The 20884-nt window shown below is 37.5% G+C and overlaps 1 protein-coding gene across 31 annotated transcripts in view; it reads right to left on the bottom strand.

Moving 5' to 3' along the window:
• RIMS1 (regulating synaptic membrane exocytosis 1) overlaps positions 1-20884 on the bottom strand; it is a 353684-nt gene that overhangs the window by 216889 nt on the left and 115911 nt on the right. For all 31 annotated transcript variants that reach the window (XM_074861877.1, XM_074861845.1, XM_074861864.1 and 28 more), the window contains exons 2-3: positions 6631-6844; positions 5001-5012 (exon numbers count right to left, since the gene is read on the bottom strand). In XM_074861877.1, the coding sequence (XP_074717978.1) occupies positions 5001-5012; positions 6631-6844 (226 nt within the window). The remainder of the gene's footprint in view (positions 1-5000; positions 5013-6630; positions 6845-20884) is intronic.

The following is a 20884-nucleotide window of genomic DNA, read 5'->3' as shown; positions in this document are numbered from 1 at the left end:
TTATCTATCACTTGAAATTTGCTATGTAATTTTACCTCCATCTGATGGGTTTTTTCTGTTTCTACAGCTGTATTAGTCAGAACTTACATAAATTAATGGACAACTTGACTTAGAGTTCTCTGAAAGGGATGTAAAAACACTCCTGACAATCCAGACATTTTGTTCTGACAATATTAACAACTTCTGTTAAAACCATTAGTACACAGCTGAATTGCATGGCATATGCGCTCAAGTTGGTAAGGCTTAAATTAGCAACCATTATGTAAGCAAATTTTAAGCATAATTTAAAGGAACTAAATGACAAACACCCTGTAAAAACACCTGACATACAATTAGGGAAATGTTTCCAACTTGTCTTTCTTTGTGAGTATAAATCGCTGACATTATATTAAAATGAAAACAATTTCAGTGAAAGATCATAAATGTGAATCTTTAGCATTTCAGCACTGATAATCAACATTACTTTCTGCAATCACATACTACTAAGTTCAGTTAAATCAGTTCTCATATATCAATAATGTATTTTACATCCTGATTTCCTCCCAGTTGTCCTTTATGTATGTAAACAGAAAAATAGTAAGCAAACCACTATTCTGCACAACTAACATTTTGGGAAACACAGGAAAATGGTGGCAAAACTATTTTTCGTCATTTGCTCCCAATTCTTTTCACTTTAAATCTGATAAAAAAATGTAATCCTAATGAGTTCTGTAGAATGATAGACTGATTGCTATGGATAAATACATGCCTTAATCTGGAACATGGATCTTCCACCTAATTCTGTCAATGTCATACAAATTTCACTTAGTTCAATACACCCACAGCGCCTCAAAAAATACTTTAATTTTGATTAAAAGAAACTGCATTTGCTCATTCAAGACTACTTTTGTACCCTAAAATGCATCTCCTTTTCTATAAGGAGAAAAAACCAGAGCTGTACCACTTCATATATCAGGTGTTTACAAAGAAAATGCATCTTTTTGCATTACCTAATCAAATATTAGGAAAAAGTTTTACAGGAATGATGCAAGGAAAAAAGTCACATTTTCAGGTGTTTTTTGCTCTGCAAGGCTGCGGTACAACTGGAGGGAAGAACAGAACAAGCAGTGGCAGCCAGGCCAGTGGGAGGACTGAGCCTGGGCTCTGTCCACTCCTTGTCACACCACAGAGAAGCACCAGTCGGACATTTTGCTAGCTTCTCCACTACCCTTACAACCCCGATAGTTCATATCTGAGGGGAGAGTGAATGGAAGGGAGAGAAGTAATTTAAACCCATTACCATTTGGCAGTTGAAATGCTGGTGTACGGAACAGAACTAGAAGGATCCAGAGCAAGAGTGCAGACACTCTATAAGGTACTGACAACATCTAGAAGACATTGTGCCAAATTAAAAGCAAGTGGTCACTCCTGCCAGCTTTTCTCTAAGCACCTACATGACTTCTTTCTGAATTGCTCTCTCACGTAAAATCCTGTACTAATACTACTCTGCTTTCTTTAAAAGTACATACAAATTCTCAGTGCTCAGTGAATAGGTTGCCACTTTCACGTAACATTGTTTCTGAATACTAAGGTAATATGAAGGAAAACACTTGCACTTTTATATACATCATACAACTGCCAACTGTTTTCAAACCCAATGATATTATTACTAACATTATTAACACTGAATAGTCTCACTGCACAACTACATTTAAGCCTGACTTGAATAACCAAACTAGCTAACAGTCCTCCTATCTGACAATGTTCCCATTAAATGTGGTCTGCCTGCAACCATATGAAAGGAGAGCAGGCTCAGGTGAGAAGTATGAAGAGCTAACCAATACTCAAAGAACACAGAAGAACTTAAGACACATATTTAGGTATGTGTTCTGTCATATTAGAATAAGAATCGTTGACAGTTATATGCCTCATTAGCCACTCGGATGTACAAGTTATTGCCAATTACTTTTGTTTTGTAAGTGTACTGAAGCCATCTCTTGATAAACCTAGGATGACTACTAACTCGCACTACAAGCAATCAGTGTTTGGGGATGTCCTTTATTATTTTAAACGAAGAGAGAACATATTAAGTTCTGCTATATATTGTTGAAATAGTCCTTAAAACATGTTTGGTAATTGAAAAGTCAAGAACCGCTTCAAAGTCTTACACTATCTATACCCCATTTTAAAATATGCAACAGTTGCAAGGGACCTCTTAAGGACCTAATACATTCCCCTACAACCACAAGCAATCAAATCACATAAATCCTTTCCTAAACTTAACCTTTAAAATTTTATTGGGTTATTTTTCCTTCCGATAAGTCACATGAAAAAATTTCCCAAGGCTTTACTCTACTGATTGCTAAAAACTTTTTCCAAGCCAAGTACATTTACGTTAAGACCCATTCGGTCTTATGTATTCACTGTCCTCTAGTTTGAAGGTTATTCTTATTATTTAAAATTACTGTACTTCTAGATATCGATTCTGTACTTCTAGATATCAATTGTAATTGCTCTAGCTTTTGTCCCCCTAATCTCTCTAGTCTTCTCTCATATGAGCAGCTCTCCATTTCTTTGATCATCCTCTGTGTGACTTTCTTTGTGCCTACCACAGTTTGTATTTGTCAAAGATGGGTAACACACAGTACACAACATCCCAGGTGAGGTCTCATTAGTACTAATTCTTCACCTCTACAGGAAATACCTTCCATCTAGGATAACGCTTGACTTTTCCTGGGCTTGGCACTTTAGTAACTCACACTTCATCATCCTTTCCAACTGATGCACTCTGAACTTGTAGGAACTTGGTGTATGTATTTTAATATTAATATAATTTACTGTGGTAAAAATTCACATGGAGAGAACAACGCTCATATAAACATGTTTCAGAAGTCTTTACTTTTACTAACATTAAACTCACCAGATAAAGCAGGGTTTGTCCCTATATGTAGGTTAGTCAGGAATGAGTCACTGAAAATAATTAACAAATAATATTTTTCTCAAGTTGCTTTATATAAATTATACCAACTGTTCTGCTTATAAAAGATATTATTTGCTAGGTATGTATTAATATTTTGGAATTAATTAATTATATATATTCCATTAGCTTTCAGAGACAGGCATTGCTAAAGCAATTGGACTTTATAAAAAAGCTCTCCATGTTCCTCACACAATCAGGACTAATTATTGGATACTCTCCCTCTGACTCCTGTAACTTTTCAGCTGTTAAATGTAGCTCAGCTTCATCACAAGGTATAAAAGATGTTTTCATGTATATTATTAGGGCATTTTCTTGGCATGTGGAGGCTTGGAGTTCAACACAGCAAAACCTATTGTTTACAAGTGCAAACAGTAAGGGTGTATTTAACTGAACTTAAGACAATCCAAATGAGTCGGGCATGTCTTCAAGATAGATGTCTTCAGACATCTTCATACTCCATTTACTGCAGTGGAATCCATTTTCTGGATCCCAAATCACATTTTTCAAAGATGAACACCTAAGCTGTCATCTCATCAAAGACACAATCTCTACTGCATGCAGATGCTATCACAATTTCAGTTACCTAGCAAAGTTTTTGTTCCAGACTGAAGTGTGAAGGATGCCTTAAGCATATAAGCAGGTCAGGTGAGTTTCACCTAGATCACTCTCCAAAACCTAGGTGTCTAAATTGCACCTAAGTGACACTTTCAGCACTGAAGAGCTTTGCTGTTTCTGGCCCTAAAGAAGCCTCTATTGCAAGTGCAGTAGCCTTCTAACATACCCCAGTGGATTCATCAATAATGAACTGCTTTAGTAAGAAATAAGTATCAAGCTAAAATTTCTCTCACCCTATCATAAGCGATTTAGATTAATAGAATGGAAAAGATCTGGAAGTCCTGGCTTATTTCAGCACTTTGTTCGGAGTACCGCACAGAAAACAGTGGAATGAAGCTGTAGCAAGTTATATTATTAGCTGTTAGAAAAACAACCATGCTCTCAGAACACTACTGCCTTAGAAAAAAACTACTGCAATATGCAGGTGTGATAGAAATCACTTTCCCTGGGTGTTGCAGAGTACTAAATTGCAGGTTACACCTATGCTATAAGTTGGGCCGCACCACCACTTCATTATAGAAGCGTAAAACCATCACTCACACATCAAAAACTACATTGGATTGTAATGGCTTTACAATCTCATACTTTACTCATTTCAGCTGAAGTGCCAGCAAAGCTGGCTAATTCCCACTACCAAAGTCTCCAAGTTAAAATCTGGAACACCACTTTTTGTAGACCTGCCTAAGAAGAGGTGTTAAGTGGACATGCACTGTTCTGCTGAAGTACTGCCACCTCTTCCTCTGTGCACAGGGCACAGAAATGAACAGGGAACTACCCTCACCTATTTTAGGTAAGGCACAGGCATTAGTGGTGAATATGACAGTACTTGACCCTAAAAGTTTTTCAGATTTTTTAAATGGTAACTTCGCATTGACAAAGGATTCACTCCATCTTGCTCACTATCCTTATGTCCAGTTTTAAGAGGTCATACTTTGCCTATGCATATTATACCAAATGTAAATCAAAAAGGTGATTTCAGAAGTATTCCCTGAATTTCTGCTACAGCCAGAAGTGAAACACAGCAAACCATGTAAATCAATGTAAAATTACAATTAAAATACTAAATTAGATTTCCTGAAGCAGATGGAAGGACCTTGCATGCAAAACGTCAAATTGTTAACCACAGACATTTTTATAAAAGCTTTATTACAACTTATTACCCCCCTACTTTTTAGCCTATTAATAATTCTCAGTTCTTAATTAATTTATTTTCCTAATTTTGACAACAGTCTTGGGTTTCCTTGTTGGGCTATCTTTGACACTTATGTTCAGCCAGGGGATGGGCATGGCCTGGGTGTTAGGATCTGTTCTTCCCCCCCTCCCCTTTGGATGATTTTAAACTTTCAGTTCCGTTTTTCACATTAATATGTTTCCCAGTTAACTAACAACATTATAATAATAAATGATAAAAAGCATGGATTCTAACCACTTTGTCCTCCTTTGGGAAAGCATCCAAGGAAGCAGAATAAAAAGAGAAAAGAAAGAAAGAAGAGAAAAAGAATAAAATAGGCAAGTATTAATAGACAGATTTCAAAGAAATGCAATTCTAGTAACTCTCTACAAAGAGATAAAAACATAAAATTTCAAAAAAAAAAAGTGCTTTGAATAAAAAGATGACATTACTGTGTTACTGCAGATGTAGAAAACATGTTTTCCCACCCTAACCCACAGAAGCACAAACAATATAACAGAAGGCAAGTTACAAATGAATGGACACTTCTCCATTTCTGTGACTTGAAACAGTGGGTGAAAAATAATTAAAATATATTCAATTTCTTTCTGAGCAAAGATAAGCTGTATCATATGCACTCTAATGACCATTATAATGTAACATATCAAAGAAAACTATATTTTCATAGACTTGCTCTAATGACACCACCTGCAGGTGACGCAATGTAATGCATCCATTTATATTAAAATACAAATATAAAGAAAATTCTTGTTCAATACACCTATGGAATTTTTTCAGAATGTGAGTTTAATTTAATGGACTCAGAAGTACATCAGGGCTACAGAAAACTTCAAAAATAAATATTAAATGCATTTTTTCTAAGGCTTTTTTTTTTTTACATGAAATTTAAGAAGCCCTATTCAGTTGTTTAGCTCAAAGAAAGTGAAAAGGCCATAAACTAGTTCCGTTGTGAAGATGATTATCTGCTATAAAATTCGTTACCACTTTTAACTGGATTTGTACTGATACAAAGAGCATTGATGCATTTCCCCTACAAAAGACTGGCACCTTAAAGCCATATGAGAAAGTTATCTCATCTCATGATAGATAACAAAACTATTTATGCAATAAAAAAATATTTGTAAAAGGTTTTATAACACACCATAGTCTTAGATGATCAGACAAAAATAATCACTGGATAATGGTCTTCCAAATATAGATCCTACCACTCATGTGCAAGTGAGTAGCCAGTTCCTTGTAAGGGACTGACTGAACACAGGGTATTCTCAGATACCCTTCAGTTTTGTGGACAGCTGCTGCAGCTAACTGCATGTGGATCAGAGGCAGATTTACCTCACCTGCCTGACAGCAGGGCACTTAGTACAAAATAATCTATAGTTTTACTTTTTAAATAAATTTAAAATAAATTGACATAACACTCTCACTGTGGTAAGAAAAGTGGTTGGGGTTTTTTTCTAACCAAAAACCTGACTGATTTTAGGTAAGAGAAATCTATAAATCTATATGAAAAGCTCTATAAAAAAGAAATTAAAATGAAATAAGAGTTCAATAAAAATTTATCAATGTGGAGTTTTACCTGAGCAAAAGGGTTTCTTCTTTCATTCTATGAAAAACAGGTATGTTTTCTTCAAGCCATCACTCAGTAGAACTATACACAATGGTGGTTTTTTTAATTAACTCTGTGAATCCCAAGTATCTCCAAAATCAGTAAATACATTCTACTTTATACACACCTCATAACGAAGTGATGAATGAAACACTTAAGTAAAATGAAGCATGAAATGTGAAACTTAAGGTGAACAATCTGCAGCATGACAATGTCAAGGAGGCTTTTTTTTTTAAGAGTACACATCAGAAGACTTACATTGTTTGATCGCAGAGAGACACGACCTCCACATCGAGCACAAAACTTGGTCCGGCAATAAGAGCATAAATGGCCACAACCATCTGCAAACTTTGTTTTATGACAGATTCCACATGTTGGAGCATCATCCTTGTGCTCTCCCTGGTAACGGCGGGCTTCTTCCCCTATTTTTCTTACTTGCTCTTTATAGCTTTCAAATTGTTGATGCAACCTCCTGCATAAATGAGAAAAAAGTTTATATAGCAAGAATAGGAGAAAATACTACTACTGTGTATTTACTTCTTTCAATTTATAGCTCTACCTAATATTCTTGGCATGTTCACAATAATAAATGTACCTCATATCAAATACACACTGCACATGGAAGACTGTACGGGAGAATCTAAAGGGAAAAAATAACAGATGTATTCCTATTAGGTTTACTTCAAAGCTCATAAGCTAGTCATTTCACTTGACCAGAAATTGATCCAAATATAAAAAGATGGCAAAAAATGCATAGTCTGAAACAGAAATATCTACCATGTACAGAATAAAGCAGAAATATAATTGTCTGAGCAAATGTGCATTGCTTTTCAAACCATGTTATTTATGCAGCTGGTGTAATAAAAAAATATAAATCCATCTTCAATTATAGTGTCACACTTTTGTTTACAAAATCTAAATTACTAAAACATGTAACATAAAGATTCAACAGGCTCTCTACAATCACACTGGCCCTACAAGAATCTGAGAACAATTTTCTATGTCAAACCCATATATTAACAATCCGTAGTATTCTCTTGTTAAGTATAACAGACTATGCAAGGTTTGCGGTCCCTCATTACAGACATTTCTTCCAGCTTAGCTGTAGGAGTATATAGGAGTATTAGCAGGTATACAGATTCCTAAAATGAAGACTGGTGTTCAAAGAAGTAGCACTTCTCCAGCTGACCCAAATAACAAATAGCCTGACACTGTGCCCACCAACTGGCTAAGTGTCCTGCTACCCAAAAGACCCAGCTTCTAATGATGAGCTCAGGGAAGAGAACTCAGTCTTCTAGTCTTTACTTCTCTTTCTATAAGTCAGGAAAACAGTAATTAAATATTTAGTGATAAAATCTTTCTTATCATTATGATATTATCTCTGAGGAAAAAGATGTTCTCCTGTTGGTTTCTATGAGATTTTTTGGAAAGGATGACGTTTCAGAGGGGAACCAGCTAAAGGTCCAGGCACTTCTAAAAGAGACAGTCCAGCCCTTCTCCTGCTCCTGGCTGCAAGCATTTACTGCTCTTTAGGCACTCATTTTGACATTCACCAGGTCCTCTTCAGTGAGCTAACCCATGGACCTGAACCAACAGAAAATTAATTCTCCTACAAAAAAAAAAAAGTTTTCCCATCATTTTGCTTCCTCAATCACTCCACTCTAAACAGGGCAATGGAGACCTGGGAGGAAGGTAGGACATGAGCTCCTGAAGGCAGAAATTAAAAGGACCAATGAACAGCAGGATCACCCTTTTTGCAGCAGTGAGCTCAGCTGCCATGTGAAACCCCACTCTGAAGCTTAATTAAAAGGATCGTATTTCAACTCTGTTAAATATCTTACTATTCATCAAATCATACAAGAAAGAAAAATTTCTGTAGGTGCACCAGGACAGCACTGCAATGTCTGACCTTTTGTTGTGCTTTGAGTTCAGAGAGCAACTGAGCACCATGCAGCCGCTCGCTCCCCCTTTCTCCCCCAGCACTGGGAAGGAGGGAAGCAAAAGAGCGGGAACTTGAGATAAGGACAGAGAGGGATGATTTCATTCTTTAAGGCACAGGCAAAAAACAGACTCATTGGGGGAAGAAAATAAAGAACATAAATTTAATACAGAATTAACAACAACAGTCAGAGTAGGACCGTGAGAAGTGTTACCACATCTTGAAAACACTTTCCCCCATCCCTCTCTTCTTCCCGGGCTCAGCTTTGCTCCTGATATCTCTACCTCCTCCCCTCCAGCAGCACAGGGGGCAAGGAATGGGGGGTGCAGTCAGTCCTGCCGCTTCTTCCACCTCAGAGCAGGGGAACTTCTGGCATTCCTCCCCTGTTCCAGCACAGTCCCCCTCTCACAGGAGACAGTCCTCCACAAACCAACTCTGACACGAGTCACTCCCACAGTCCTCCCAGGCGGAACTACAACAGCAGGGGCTTCTTCCTATGGGGTCCTGACCTTCTTCAGGCACAGTTACCTGGGTCGACATGGGGCCCCCCACAGGCTGCAAATCAGTATCTGCTCCACCACAGACCCCCATGGGTGGCAGGAAGGGGCAGCACTGATGTCTCAACACAGGATCAGGGGAGTCTCTGCTCTGGCACACCTCTCCCCTTCTCCTTCCTTCCACTGACCTCAGTGTTCACACAGATGTTCTCCTCAAAACTCCTCCTCACAACTCCCACAACTCTTCCCAGGTTCCACTTCTTAAATATGTTATCACAAAGGCGCGGCTAATTGACCAAGCCTTGGTGCAAAGGCGGGTCTGACTTGGAGCTGAGGGAGCTTTGAGAAGTTTCTCACAGGGGCCACTGCTGTAGCCCCCTCCCCTGCTACCAATAAACACCCACCACTCACTGAAACCAGGACACCTTTATTTTCATGAGCTTGAGCAAAGACCTCAGACAGCATAAGTGGGAGAGTCCAGTAGGGCACATTTAACAACTCGGTCTTTTCACCATGCTATGTGGAACCTACAGTCTCTTCATGCACATTTTCAGATGTTGCTTCAAATTGACATCTCCATGGATAACATTAAAAAAATACTAATTGATAAATAGATTATTTATAGAAACAGGGAATCTTGAGTTTAATAAATGATAACAGTAGGGGTTTTGTCTGTAGAGGTCTCGATGATATTCTTCATCTCCACGTGCTCTGAGCTACCTAATCGCTTAATTAGCCCTGAGACTCACACTATTTAACCAGTGTATTTCAAGTGAGACAGTTCCATGTTTCTGTGGGATTTTGTGTGTGTGTGTGGTGAACTTGTTTTGACTTTTAACATATAAGTAAACGGTGTTATTTGTGTGAAATACTGTTTTGATTAAGTGGATGTTTTTACTTTAAGATGATATTCAAGCCTAGAAATTGATAATTCAACTTAACTAACAGGAATCATGGTAAAATACATGTATTCTATTTGGACAGGAAAAAAACTGCTCGTAACTACATAAACCAACCAACTCCCACATTGAAAGCAGTGACTTCATATGGGCACATTCTAGTGAGGATGCAGCAACAGCAAAAACTAAGCAGCCAAATAATCCCTTCTCCCTCATTACAAACATGATGCATTACACTTAAGAAAAACTTGGCAGAAGTGGTAAAGGGGCTTTTTTGTATTATATTTTACTAACCTGCTTAAAAATCTTTGCAGTATTGAGTAAAATGAGGAAAGTGGGTCAAATGAGTTAGGCAAAATACTAGAGAAACATAATACTTTTGGCCACATTATTGGATTACACATCCAATTTAACTTCTCTTACACAGCTGCTTACTTAAAATGCATAAAAACAATGGAAGACATTCAGGAATTTGTATAATAACCAGCTTAAAGAATGTAATTAAATAATGGAGAGGTCTGTAGGTAAATTTCTTATTACATCAAATATTCTATTAAAAAATGGAACCATGGAAACTAAATTCAGTTCTCCTTCTCTATAGCAAGACTTAAAGCTCTGGCTCTTTACGAACATGGAGAGGGAAGATAACAGCAGGCACTGCATCTTTTCCTGTTCTTTTCCAATTAGACTGTTTACATCTGCATTTTTTGAATCTCATATGAAGCTTACGAAGTCTATTAATACAATGATGTTTTGCCCTTCTGTGTGCACCAAGAGGTAGATGAACGTACTAGCAAGTAAGCAAAACTCAAGTGAGAGGAGATTTCATTTATTTAAAAATATGTGGCACTTATTTACGGATTTCTTATCTTCTGCATCAGTGTAAGACTGGCCTTTTTACCATGAGAGGTTCAAATCCAAGCACTTATCTTGCATGTCATACTCTGCATTAATGGAGAAATCCTCACATTTTATCTACAGCAGGAATGAAATTGAAGAAAACAGTTGCAGAATTCACAGAGAAGAAAGAATCTTACCCAGCCCATGGCAGGTCTCATTCAATTACTTCTTTTCCAAGGTTTGAACCATCTTTCCCACCTTTTTGAGGAGCGCCAGGATCTCTAGATCTGGCTATTCTATAACACTGACAGCAAATCGCTCTCAACAGTTTTGCCTTATATAGAAGTATTATTTGCCTTATACAAAGTATATTAAGTATTCTCTGGAGCAAGAACTAAAATACAGATGGATAATTTCCAAGTTTGCTCCTTAACTTCCAGGCTATAGAGCACATTTTCATCAGACACAGGAAAATATGTCTATTAAATACTCCTCAATGTAAACAAGCACCTTAAGGTTAGGTTAAAGACTTCATAACAGCTTGTAACATAAGGGCTTCGAGACCTCCAACAGAAAGCAACCAGGCTACTATGCAAGAGAAATAGTGCATATATCCACACCATTTTTCATCAAGCACCCCAAAATTCAGCTAGTTCTACTGCTGAGGCCATGGCATAGCCAAAAAGGGGAGGTTTCCTCTCCCACCCAGCCTCCAAAGACAAAGCGGGTAAAAAACCAAAAGAAAGTATTAGAACAAAAACAGAAGAAAACGTTGCAGTACTTAACACTGGATGTATATGTCAGAATGAAGAAGTTTCATAGAATCTTTCTTTCAAAAGTGAGAAATACAGAAGTCAGTAGATGGCCAGAAGGAGCAACACACTGCAAGAGTACTCTTGTTACAGTCTTCATGCACATCAGGACACAAGTATGAAATCTAATTCATTCAGATTTTATACTACCTATTAATAAATAATTGTTAAAATGACCTTCCAGAGGTGTTCTGTAACAACACAGCAACAAATACAGCAAAATTCAGTATTTAGTTTTAAAATGTTGACCAGAAAAAAATCTACCAATCTTCTTATTAAAATTAATATTTATGTTGGAAATTGGTATCTTCAACAAATTTCACTGAACATATATTTTACCATAGGAAAAAAAAATTCTTAACTGCAAAAAATATCTTCCATTAATATTATTTTGTAAAAGCTTTTTGTTGTTCATTGTTTGTTGGGGGTTTTTGAGGTCATGACTTTAGCAGACAGTACCTAAAAGGTAATGACTATTAATGTTACTCAGTTGAAATGTCCTTTGACATGAAACTGCAAATCTTTGATCCCACCCGAAAGAAAATGTATTTATTTATCTGTTCCATAACATTTAATCCTTTAATCCATAAAATCTATCAGCAGCTGTTGCATAAGAAAATAAGTAAGAATTGTTAGATACAGAATTGGAATTCATTAGAAAAACATCCCTCCAGGTGCAGATATAAGAAGATATTAAAATTCTCGTAAATTTACATATTTTATATATTTAATATTCTATCATTTATATTTTTAATATTTACATATTTACATTTTAATATCGCTGAACTAGTAGTCCCTTAAATATCATTCTAGCCACATTTCTTGCTTAATGGATCTATCTTCTTTAACATATTGTCTCAATGTAATAAAACTTTGAGTACCTCCAAGAGCACCTCTTTGTAACATTTACGTGTGAAACTTCACCCTTTGCTAGAAACACAGAAGTGTCTGTATCTTTGGAACTGTTCAGATCACCAACAGCATCATCTGATGGCCCAAGGCTTCAGTACTGCTCCACCTTTCATTTGTAGCAAACTTACTTAACAGGCAGGAAAGACCTCTCCACACCTAAGATTAAAACCATTCTCCTCTTCATGGAGAAACAATAGGAAAAATATCTACAAATGCAACAATACATTTGAGAACATAGCACAGAGAAGTTGAGAAACTTCAAGGATAAGCTTCCTCCAACAATATTATTGCCATACTTCACTTGTGTAGACCTCGCACCACTCTTAACAAAACAGCTACATCTATCTGCATAAACTGGCTCTTCTGGTAAGGGGACCTTGGCATTTTACATTTAGGTGAACATATGCGTGTGATCAAAAAAAATCACACAATGGGTGAATCTTTGGGCACATCACATCTCATACAACTAAAAAAATACCTTCTGTTGCTAGAACTCTGGAAGAGACTGAGCTGCTTGGAGAAGCATATCACAGCACCACGGCTATCTATGACTCAATTTCTGGACTCTTAAGCATCAGCCTCAGTACTGTACCACATGTACATGAGATATTGTCACCACCACTGGTAGTGCAAGACAAGAACCAGTACACAGTTTTCATGCATGCACTGAAAGGCTTAACCTGTTCACTTTTGCTGTCGGACAGTACCACATATATTGAGGTTTCTAGGGATTTTTCCCAAGAAAACACAGCGGGTCTTTTTCTTCAAAGACATTTCACCAAAAATGCTTTAGCTACATGTACCACATTTTCATTTGAATGTGCAATATTTTACATTGACAGTGTAAATGAGTAAAAAAAAAATTACTCATGGGTAATTTTGCAAAGTTTTATTCATGTCTTCATGTACTTATTAAAACATATAAGCCTTGGAGGACACTAATGACATAAGCATCTTACCTCAAACTTTTCAGACAGCTCACTAATGTCATTAGTAGAACAGACAATGGACACTGAGGTAATCTGTAATATTGACTGATCAGAAAGTAGCATATCAAACCACACAGAAGTTATCATTTATGTGGTTGGATTTTTTTGAGCTGGCCCAAGATGTATATTTATACCACTGCAATCATCTCCACTAAACAGATATTACAGTTACAATCCAAGAATGTAAATTTTGATTAACAGACTATGTTACCGCTTTTTTGCTGGCTTCCTTTTTTACTTAGTTAATGGGAATTACTAATTCCTATAGAGTATACCTATCTGAAATATTTGCACATATACGCTGAAGATTAAAAAGTGACAAAATGGTGCACTTGTATATGTATGCTCTGTCTGCACAGATTTTCTAAAAATGCCAAAGATTTGAGGCGCCTTCATGCACAGTTACATTTTACATTATTTTTAAATGTAGTATGAAACTGTATTTTTTTACTTACTTAAAAATCCAGCAGATGGCACTACAGATTACATTTTCAGTCTCCCAGTTCAACTCAAATGATTCAATCTTGGAATCTTAAACACCTGATTTAACATTATAAAAATATTATGCCCCATCATGAGTTCATGTTAGTAGAAAAAGTGCCACCTTCTAACTGACATAGCCTTTAGTAACTATCCACCAGCAGATATTCCATGTATGAAAAAAGCTTAGTAAAATGCAGTATTTGCCCTATTCACCTATGCCACACAAACACATAATCACAGAGCTTAGACAAATTTTTCATAAGTAAAACTTTTACCGAGTTCTGTTCTTAGCATTCTTTTTTATGGTAAATAAAACAAAACAAAAAATCAAGAATGGAAACTCAGACTTGTTTCCACACATTTTCTTCTACTGTAGATGTACAAAAGACTAATAGTTCATTAGCATGATGGCAGGGCAATGTATTTGAACAAAACAGACAGACTTCTAGCACTTCTGGATATTTAATATGCTTGTGAAGGCAACAGCTAGATCTAAAAACCTGTAGACAAACTTTAAGCAACTACGCTGAAGCTGTGATCTGAAAACAGAAGCTCTGTAAAGCCTGGAAGTACCTTGCTCTCACCGGGTGCCTCACTGCTCTGCCAGAGGTGTGGGTACTCACCTCACGCAGATGTTCCCAGAGAGAGCAGCACAGCACCTAGTTTCTGTCTCAGCCCCACTAGCATCTTAGCTGGGAAAAGCTGTCAGCTTGTGGTGGGGTTTGGGAATACATGACTTAAACAGCAAAGCCAAGACAGGCAACCTCAGCAAGATGCTACGCATGGTTTTGTCTGAATAACAGGAAACGAGGAGCTTAGAGGGAATCTAGCATGTGTTGACTAGAACAGCTGAAGTTCAGTGAAGAAGTCTAGATATATTTCCCTGTTACTTCATGCACCATCACATCACATATAAATCTGTTATTAAAATTTATAACCTCTGCACAAGTAGGACAAATTAAGTTTGAATAGCAAATATACACATCTAACTCTTCCAGCTCCCCAATGCTTGACGTAGCAATGTTAATGTGGTAGCATATTTGAAGTCCAGGGTATTTTTGAATGTTTGGGGTGTGCTGCTTTTTAGCACGGATGATACCCGGTTTGGTTGTTTTGTGAAGATCAAGTAACTGCTGAACATACATTGAAAAACTAATGTACTTCTGAGTGAATTTGGATGTTATGTTAATATTCCTTTATTACTGCTATTGCTCTACTTTCTTATTCAGTGTGAACTGCCATTTTAAGAGAGGAGTATAGTATTTGTCTGTAAAAAACGCTTGCCAAAGGCAAGCAAGACATGGATCTATTTAAGTTGTGAAACAGGTAGAAACTCAGTTAATCAACTCATCTTTAGAGCTAAAAAGGCCATGTTTCTGTAAAAGTAACACAAGCATTAATCAAAGGACTGCAAAGGGAAGAGTTAACAGCTTCCATATCTTGAGGGTGTTGGGTTTTCTCCTCAACAAACTGGCTGCTTTGAGCTCCTTTGCTGTTACCTACTGCCTGACTTCTCATTTTTCTGTACTTACCACCCATTTGATCTTTCGCTATTTACATTTCCTGTAGCTCTTGTCTCTCCTTCCTACACATTTTTTTAATAAATACATAACAACAATTATTATATATGATACATATTACAGGATGTTCCATATCCTATAATATAACCAACAAATATTCCTCAAAATCTCAGATTTTACCTGACCTGAAGATTTCTTCATTCTCCCCTATTCATTCAACACACAACTATGGATCAACTCTGTTATTCTCTCAGCTTGGTCTTCATCTGCCACCCATGACATTTTTCACCTCACCACCAATCACCTGAATCCTGCTGGGCATCAGTCATTTCTCCTCCATATGCCACAATCTCTTCTTCCTCCCTGTTTTGTTGGTGCAAACACAAACTTGACCATGCTTGTAGCTCACAGGTCTGTTTCACTACCTCATATTTGTCTCCTTCTGTCCAGACTGAAGTGTTTGGCATTCACTGCCAACTCCTGTCATGGGTGACCTGTACATCAAACTCCATAAACTGAAATAGAGATCTTGTATCTCCAGCAAACCTTAATCACCACCTCTATTCTGCTTGCCACTCAGGACCAACACCTACTCTGCTACATGGGACTCACACCTAGTTAGACCTTCGCCTGAAAATGCTATATATGTCTCGAAGATTAATTTTGCAAATTAAAAAAAACCTAAACCACCAAAATTTAGCTTATTTCATATCCGTCCAGCTTAAATATTCAGCTGTCATCAGCTCATCCCTCAATTCCTTTTCTCACCAGTGCAAGCCTCTCCTGCTGATAGTGTAATCATAATCCTGCAACAAATATAATTTATTTTACTTCTCTCTTTGCATTCCTCCAATGAGCCTCCTTTTCTATTGCATAAAACATAAATGGCTTATCTTCACCTACAAAGACTTTCACAACCTTGCCTATCATTTCTCATTCAGTACTGAGGTGCTTCTGCTCAAGATAAACTTTCAAGCAAGAATCTTTGTGGTTTTCCCCTTGTTGCCCCTAACGTGAGAGTATTAGCAACAACATCATCCCACTATCCTCCTTCAAACTCTCCTTTGCCTTGATGCCTACAAAGATCTGGAAAAAATTAGGCTACTGGTATGTGAAAACTTTTATTTATCAGGCTAGACAATACAGACTCCCCTGTCTGCTCCTATTACTTTATTATTTGCTTAATACTTACAATGCAGGCTGTCCCTGTGGCAAAGACTACCTTTTTTTCTACATCCGTAAAAACCCTCACTCAGAAGGGTTATAGTCCATGACAAGTGCTTCCAGGCAATATGGTAATACAAATCTCCCAACATGATTCAGAAATTCATGAAGTTACTTTTTTAATTTCTTTTAATCATTTTATGATTCTAGTAATTTATTTTTTGGTTTCTGACCCTCAGGCAATATACTCATACTTTTCCCCATGTCCATGAGGGACAAAGTGTTTTTAATGAATGTTGGTATTTTTCTATATGCCCATGACGCTAGGAACCAGGAGCAGCATAAACATAAAGCATTTCACTGTGAGACTCGTGATAAAGTTCAGAGTTGGCCAAGATGAAGGTTTCACTTACAGACTTCACACGGGAGTTTAGACCTGGTCACCACCACTGGAATTAAAAGTTGTTCACATATAACACATGCTTTTGCCCTCTATACGAGTTATCTTATTTCTAACTCCCTCATATAATCTCTTTATCAAGCACATACTACCTGGCAGCATCCTAACAAAACTCTACAGGCTGAGACAAAGATGTCCCACACCTTGGTTAGAAAGTCCCCCTCCTCATCACATCAGAGCAGATGTGGCATGGACTGCGGCTTTATTCACAAGGCTCTTATCTCGTGCCTTTTCACCAGCAGTAACAGTCATTTTCAAGCTAACATTTTAATAAGGGCAGGCCTTCCACAAGCATACAAATGAGCTCATTAAATAACTTGCATAAATGTCATTTTTCAGCTTCCTGGAAGTTACCTAATGTGGGTTACTGTAAAACTTTATTTTCATATACTTCTATTTGTTTTTTAAAAATAACGACAGCCCACAAGCAGACTTCCTCCTTACACAACTGAAGAACTGTGAGTCAGAAATGTGCAATATCTACAATATGGAATTTACGTTCCAGCTTCCCACAGTTCCTCCCAAATGACCTTTCTGAGGTATAAAAGAGAAACCAGATAACTAAGCAAACAACACATAACAGTACTAAAAAAGGCATAGCTGAGGAATTCAGAAAGGAACTGTGTATGTCTTGTATTAAAAAGCACACACTGAGAGATATTTAGTACTGAAGGAATCAGTGCCTTCTGCAGAAAAAATAATTAATGATTATCCCTTCTTTGTTTAAAAACATACTTTCTTATGTTGTGGCTTTTATGAAAAATGTGAATAATTTAAATCAACTTTTTTCCCTTTTTTGTTTTTATTCTGAGTTCATAAAAATATGAAAAACAATACCATTGCTAAAGTATTTCATGGGTTTTTTGAAGTGAAAATAGCTGAGTTTCAACAGTGAAAAATTATTTGGAATTTGAAGACTTTACCAGGCCAAAAAAATTGAAACAAGACTGAGAGAGGAGAGAGACAACACCTTTCCACCCAGTACTGCTCTGTCACAACTACATCTCAGGACCTAGAGCCCTTACACTTTGGGGAACCTTTGTGCCCCCTTCCTTGGCCTTTTTAGGAGGTATAAGCCCTTCCACCCAATTGCTTTTATGAGCTGGGATCTGGAAACACATTCTCCAAGGGCATGGCATGAGCCTTATTCATGACGTCCCAGCTGGCTTGCACAAAATCAAGGAGGAAGACCTCTAGTCACAGCACAAGCATGGAAAACACGGAAAGGGCAATACAGATCCACAATACAAGAAAAACAGATCAAAGATACGATCCACCCCTCTGAGGTGGAGAGGGAACTGTAAGTAATGGAGATTACACTAGGGTGGAAGACGCTCCAGCTGATTGTCTTAGAGAACAAGAGCCTTGTCAGAAGAGGTCACAGCAACAGATGCTGACCATTTTAGAACAGCCATGAGACCAGGTTTCATATAAAGCCCATCAAATAAGCTTGCAATATAAGTACAAGCAAAAGAGTTAGCATTAATGACTTTGAAAATGTTAATGAGTTGAAGAATAGAAATAGGATGATGAGTGGGAAATAGTGGCAAGGAGCTACCCACTCCCCTATCTTCCACAGACAGGAAAAGGATATAGCTCCACTAATATAACAACTTTTTAGTATTATCCAAGTAAAATTTGTAATTACACTGACCACAAATAAATACACTGCCCAAATTCAGTGACACAAGGTTTAATATAATAGTAAGTCTCATCAGGGGAGTGAGCTTGTACATAGTTCCACGCGAGAATAATATTCATAAATGTTCGTCCCTAAGCCCATTGGAAATAGCTGTTTTAGAAACTGCAAGCAACAACCATAGTCCTCAATGGTTTCTTCACTCACATCTGAAAATCAAATTCAACAGAACTTTCTTTCCTGAAGACAAGAACATGACAAGTTGTGGGACAATACACATTATCTTTGATCTCCTGGAACAGAGTCCAGCATACTCCTAACATGCAGACTGCCTCTGTGCCTTAGGGCAGCAAGTGACAGAGTACTGCACTGCAGAAACCATGCTGTATTTGCTAAATGTTCAACCTTTCTATTTCTTTTACCATCCTTTTTTAACTATAGCATCTGCCCTTCCAGCTGTTGTTTGAACTTCACTTACTCGTCATCAGTCCCACGGGTTAAAGTCCTCTCCCATTCCACTACTGCCAGCTTCCCAGGCAAGCAGATTCCTGTGTCCTAATACAGTCAATTCATCACTTTTCTAGAATATAAAGGTACATGAAGTGGTATTATGCACGAGTATTATGGTGGTATTATGCATGAGAGGAGACATGTCTACCCACTTGCCTTATCCTTTTACACTTCCCTGAGCAGCCCCAATAAGCCATTATTGGTTTTCCAGCCCTAATGTGACCTAAAGAAGGGGGATGGAGATAAACAATTTCAACACCACCACAAAACTGGAAAAACAATCACAGGAGTCAAAGAATTTTTTTAAAACGAAAAAACAGAGAGAGGTAGAGGGGGGTAACAGAAAAGTCATCAACTGTAAAAACACTTAGTCGCAGGGAACACCAAGCAGAGCACCTTGAAGACCTCCACAGAGTCAGCAGACTACTCAAATAGCATTCTGTCCAGCGACATGGTGGGATATTGGGAGCCCCGAGAGTCACCAGGATCCTCTTCGTCAGGCTTCCTCTTCTCAATGCTGTACATGGACAGTTTGGCCCAAGCCAGCAGAATAGTGGTGAGAACACCCCACAATGTGTCAGTGCTTCGTCCTTTGGTCTTAACCAGTATGCGCATTTTTATACACCTCTTACCTCTGTGGACAACCTCACCAATATCGGTCACCTCACGTAACCACCACAGCTCTGCTACACTTTCACGTTTAATTTCTTCACCACTCAGCTTTCCTAACACAGATGGTGCAGCAGAAGAGCAGCTGGTTTGCTCTGAAGAGTTGTCACCTGCTCCAACTGACAGAGTTCAAAAAGTTTCATGAGTTCATACACATAATGCTGTTAGCAGCCTGAATTTTACCAAATGCAAACACTTAAAAAGTTATGGAAATGTCACTATGTTATAGTCCCTCTCCTATTGAATTGTTAAAACAAACATTCAGGGCCAAGCATTAGCTACCTAATAAACACGGGACCTATGAACATATTTAGCTTTTTAAAGATTGCTCTAACTACTCATGCACCAAAACTGAAGAAGTAAATTAATATATTATTTTACTTGCAGAATTCATGCAATAGCTGTTGCAGGAGAAACAGACGTAATGACCAAGGGACAGCAATACTGTGAATAGTGAACAGTCTAGGAAACTGAATGGGATTAGACGTGAACGAAGGAAAAACAATCTGAGCCCACACAGTTGCATTAATGCTTATGGATTTTAAAAAAAGACGCAGCAGAATCATAAGCTGAGGAAGAGCGTGATAAAATCGTTTACTGCAGCAGAAGTGCTAGCTTGATCTGCTCTTGCAACTGCACTGTGAAAACCAAGCATTTTAAGGAATAAAGTCCTAGCATTTTTCAAGTGCAAACTTAATATTGTTTGTATGTGACTTCAACTGGGATATACGCCTCTTGGAAAAAAGGCTTTTCTTACTGAAAATCAAAATAACAAGATTTGCCTCAGAGTTTGTTTTAAAAGTGAATTTCAATTCTCTAGAATGTGTCAGATCAACAGTTTCCATAAGATCTACTGTAAAAAGAGACCTGAGGAATTTTCTCCTATGTGCTGCCTATCTGCATTATCAAACCACAACAAGGAGACCATCTTTCAGCATCTCTGCAATTTGCAATACTCTTACAATCTAACCCCTGCTAAACTGGGAAGCAAGATCAAGAGTCCTCTCTTCTTTTCCCAGCTCTTTTAGAGACAAACATCTATTCATCCAATAAATGAGATATATTTTTAAAAAATTAAATAAGTTTTATGCAACACTTACTTAAAATTATGAAATCAGGGCTTATTCTGACACCAAGAGAAAAACAATAAAAATACTAAGGGCAATTAACTAAGATTAA

This window comes from Strix uralensis, chromosome 3 (genome assembly GCF_047716275.1).
Source record: "Strix uralensis isolate ZFMK-TIS-50842 chromosome 3, bStrUra1, whole genome shotgun sequence".
NCBI classification, from domain to species: domain Eukaryota; kingdom Metazoa; phylum Chordata; class Aves; order Strigiformes; family Strigidae; genus Strix; species Strix uralensis.
Note: the sequence above shows the minus strand (reverse complement) of the source record. Positions and strands in the feature narration are given on the sequence as shown.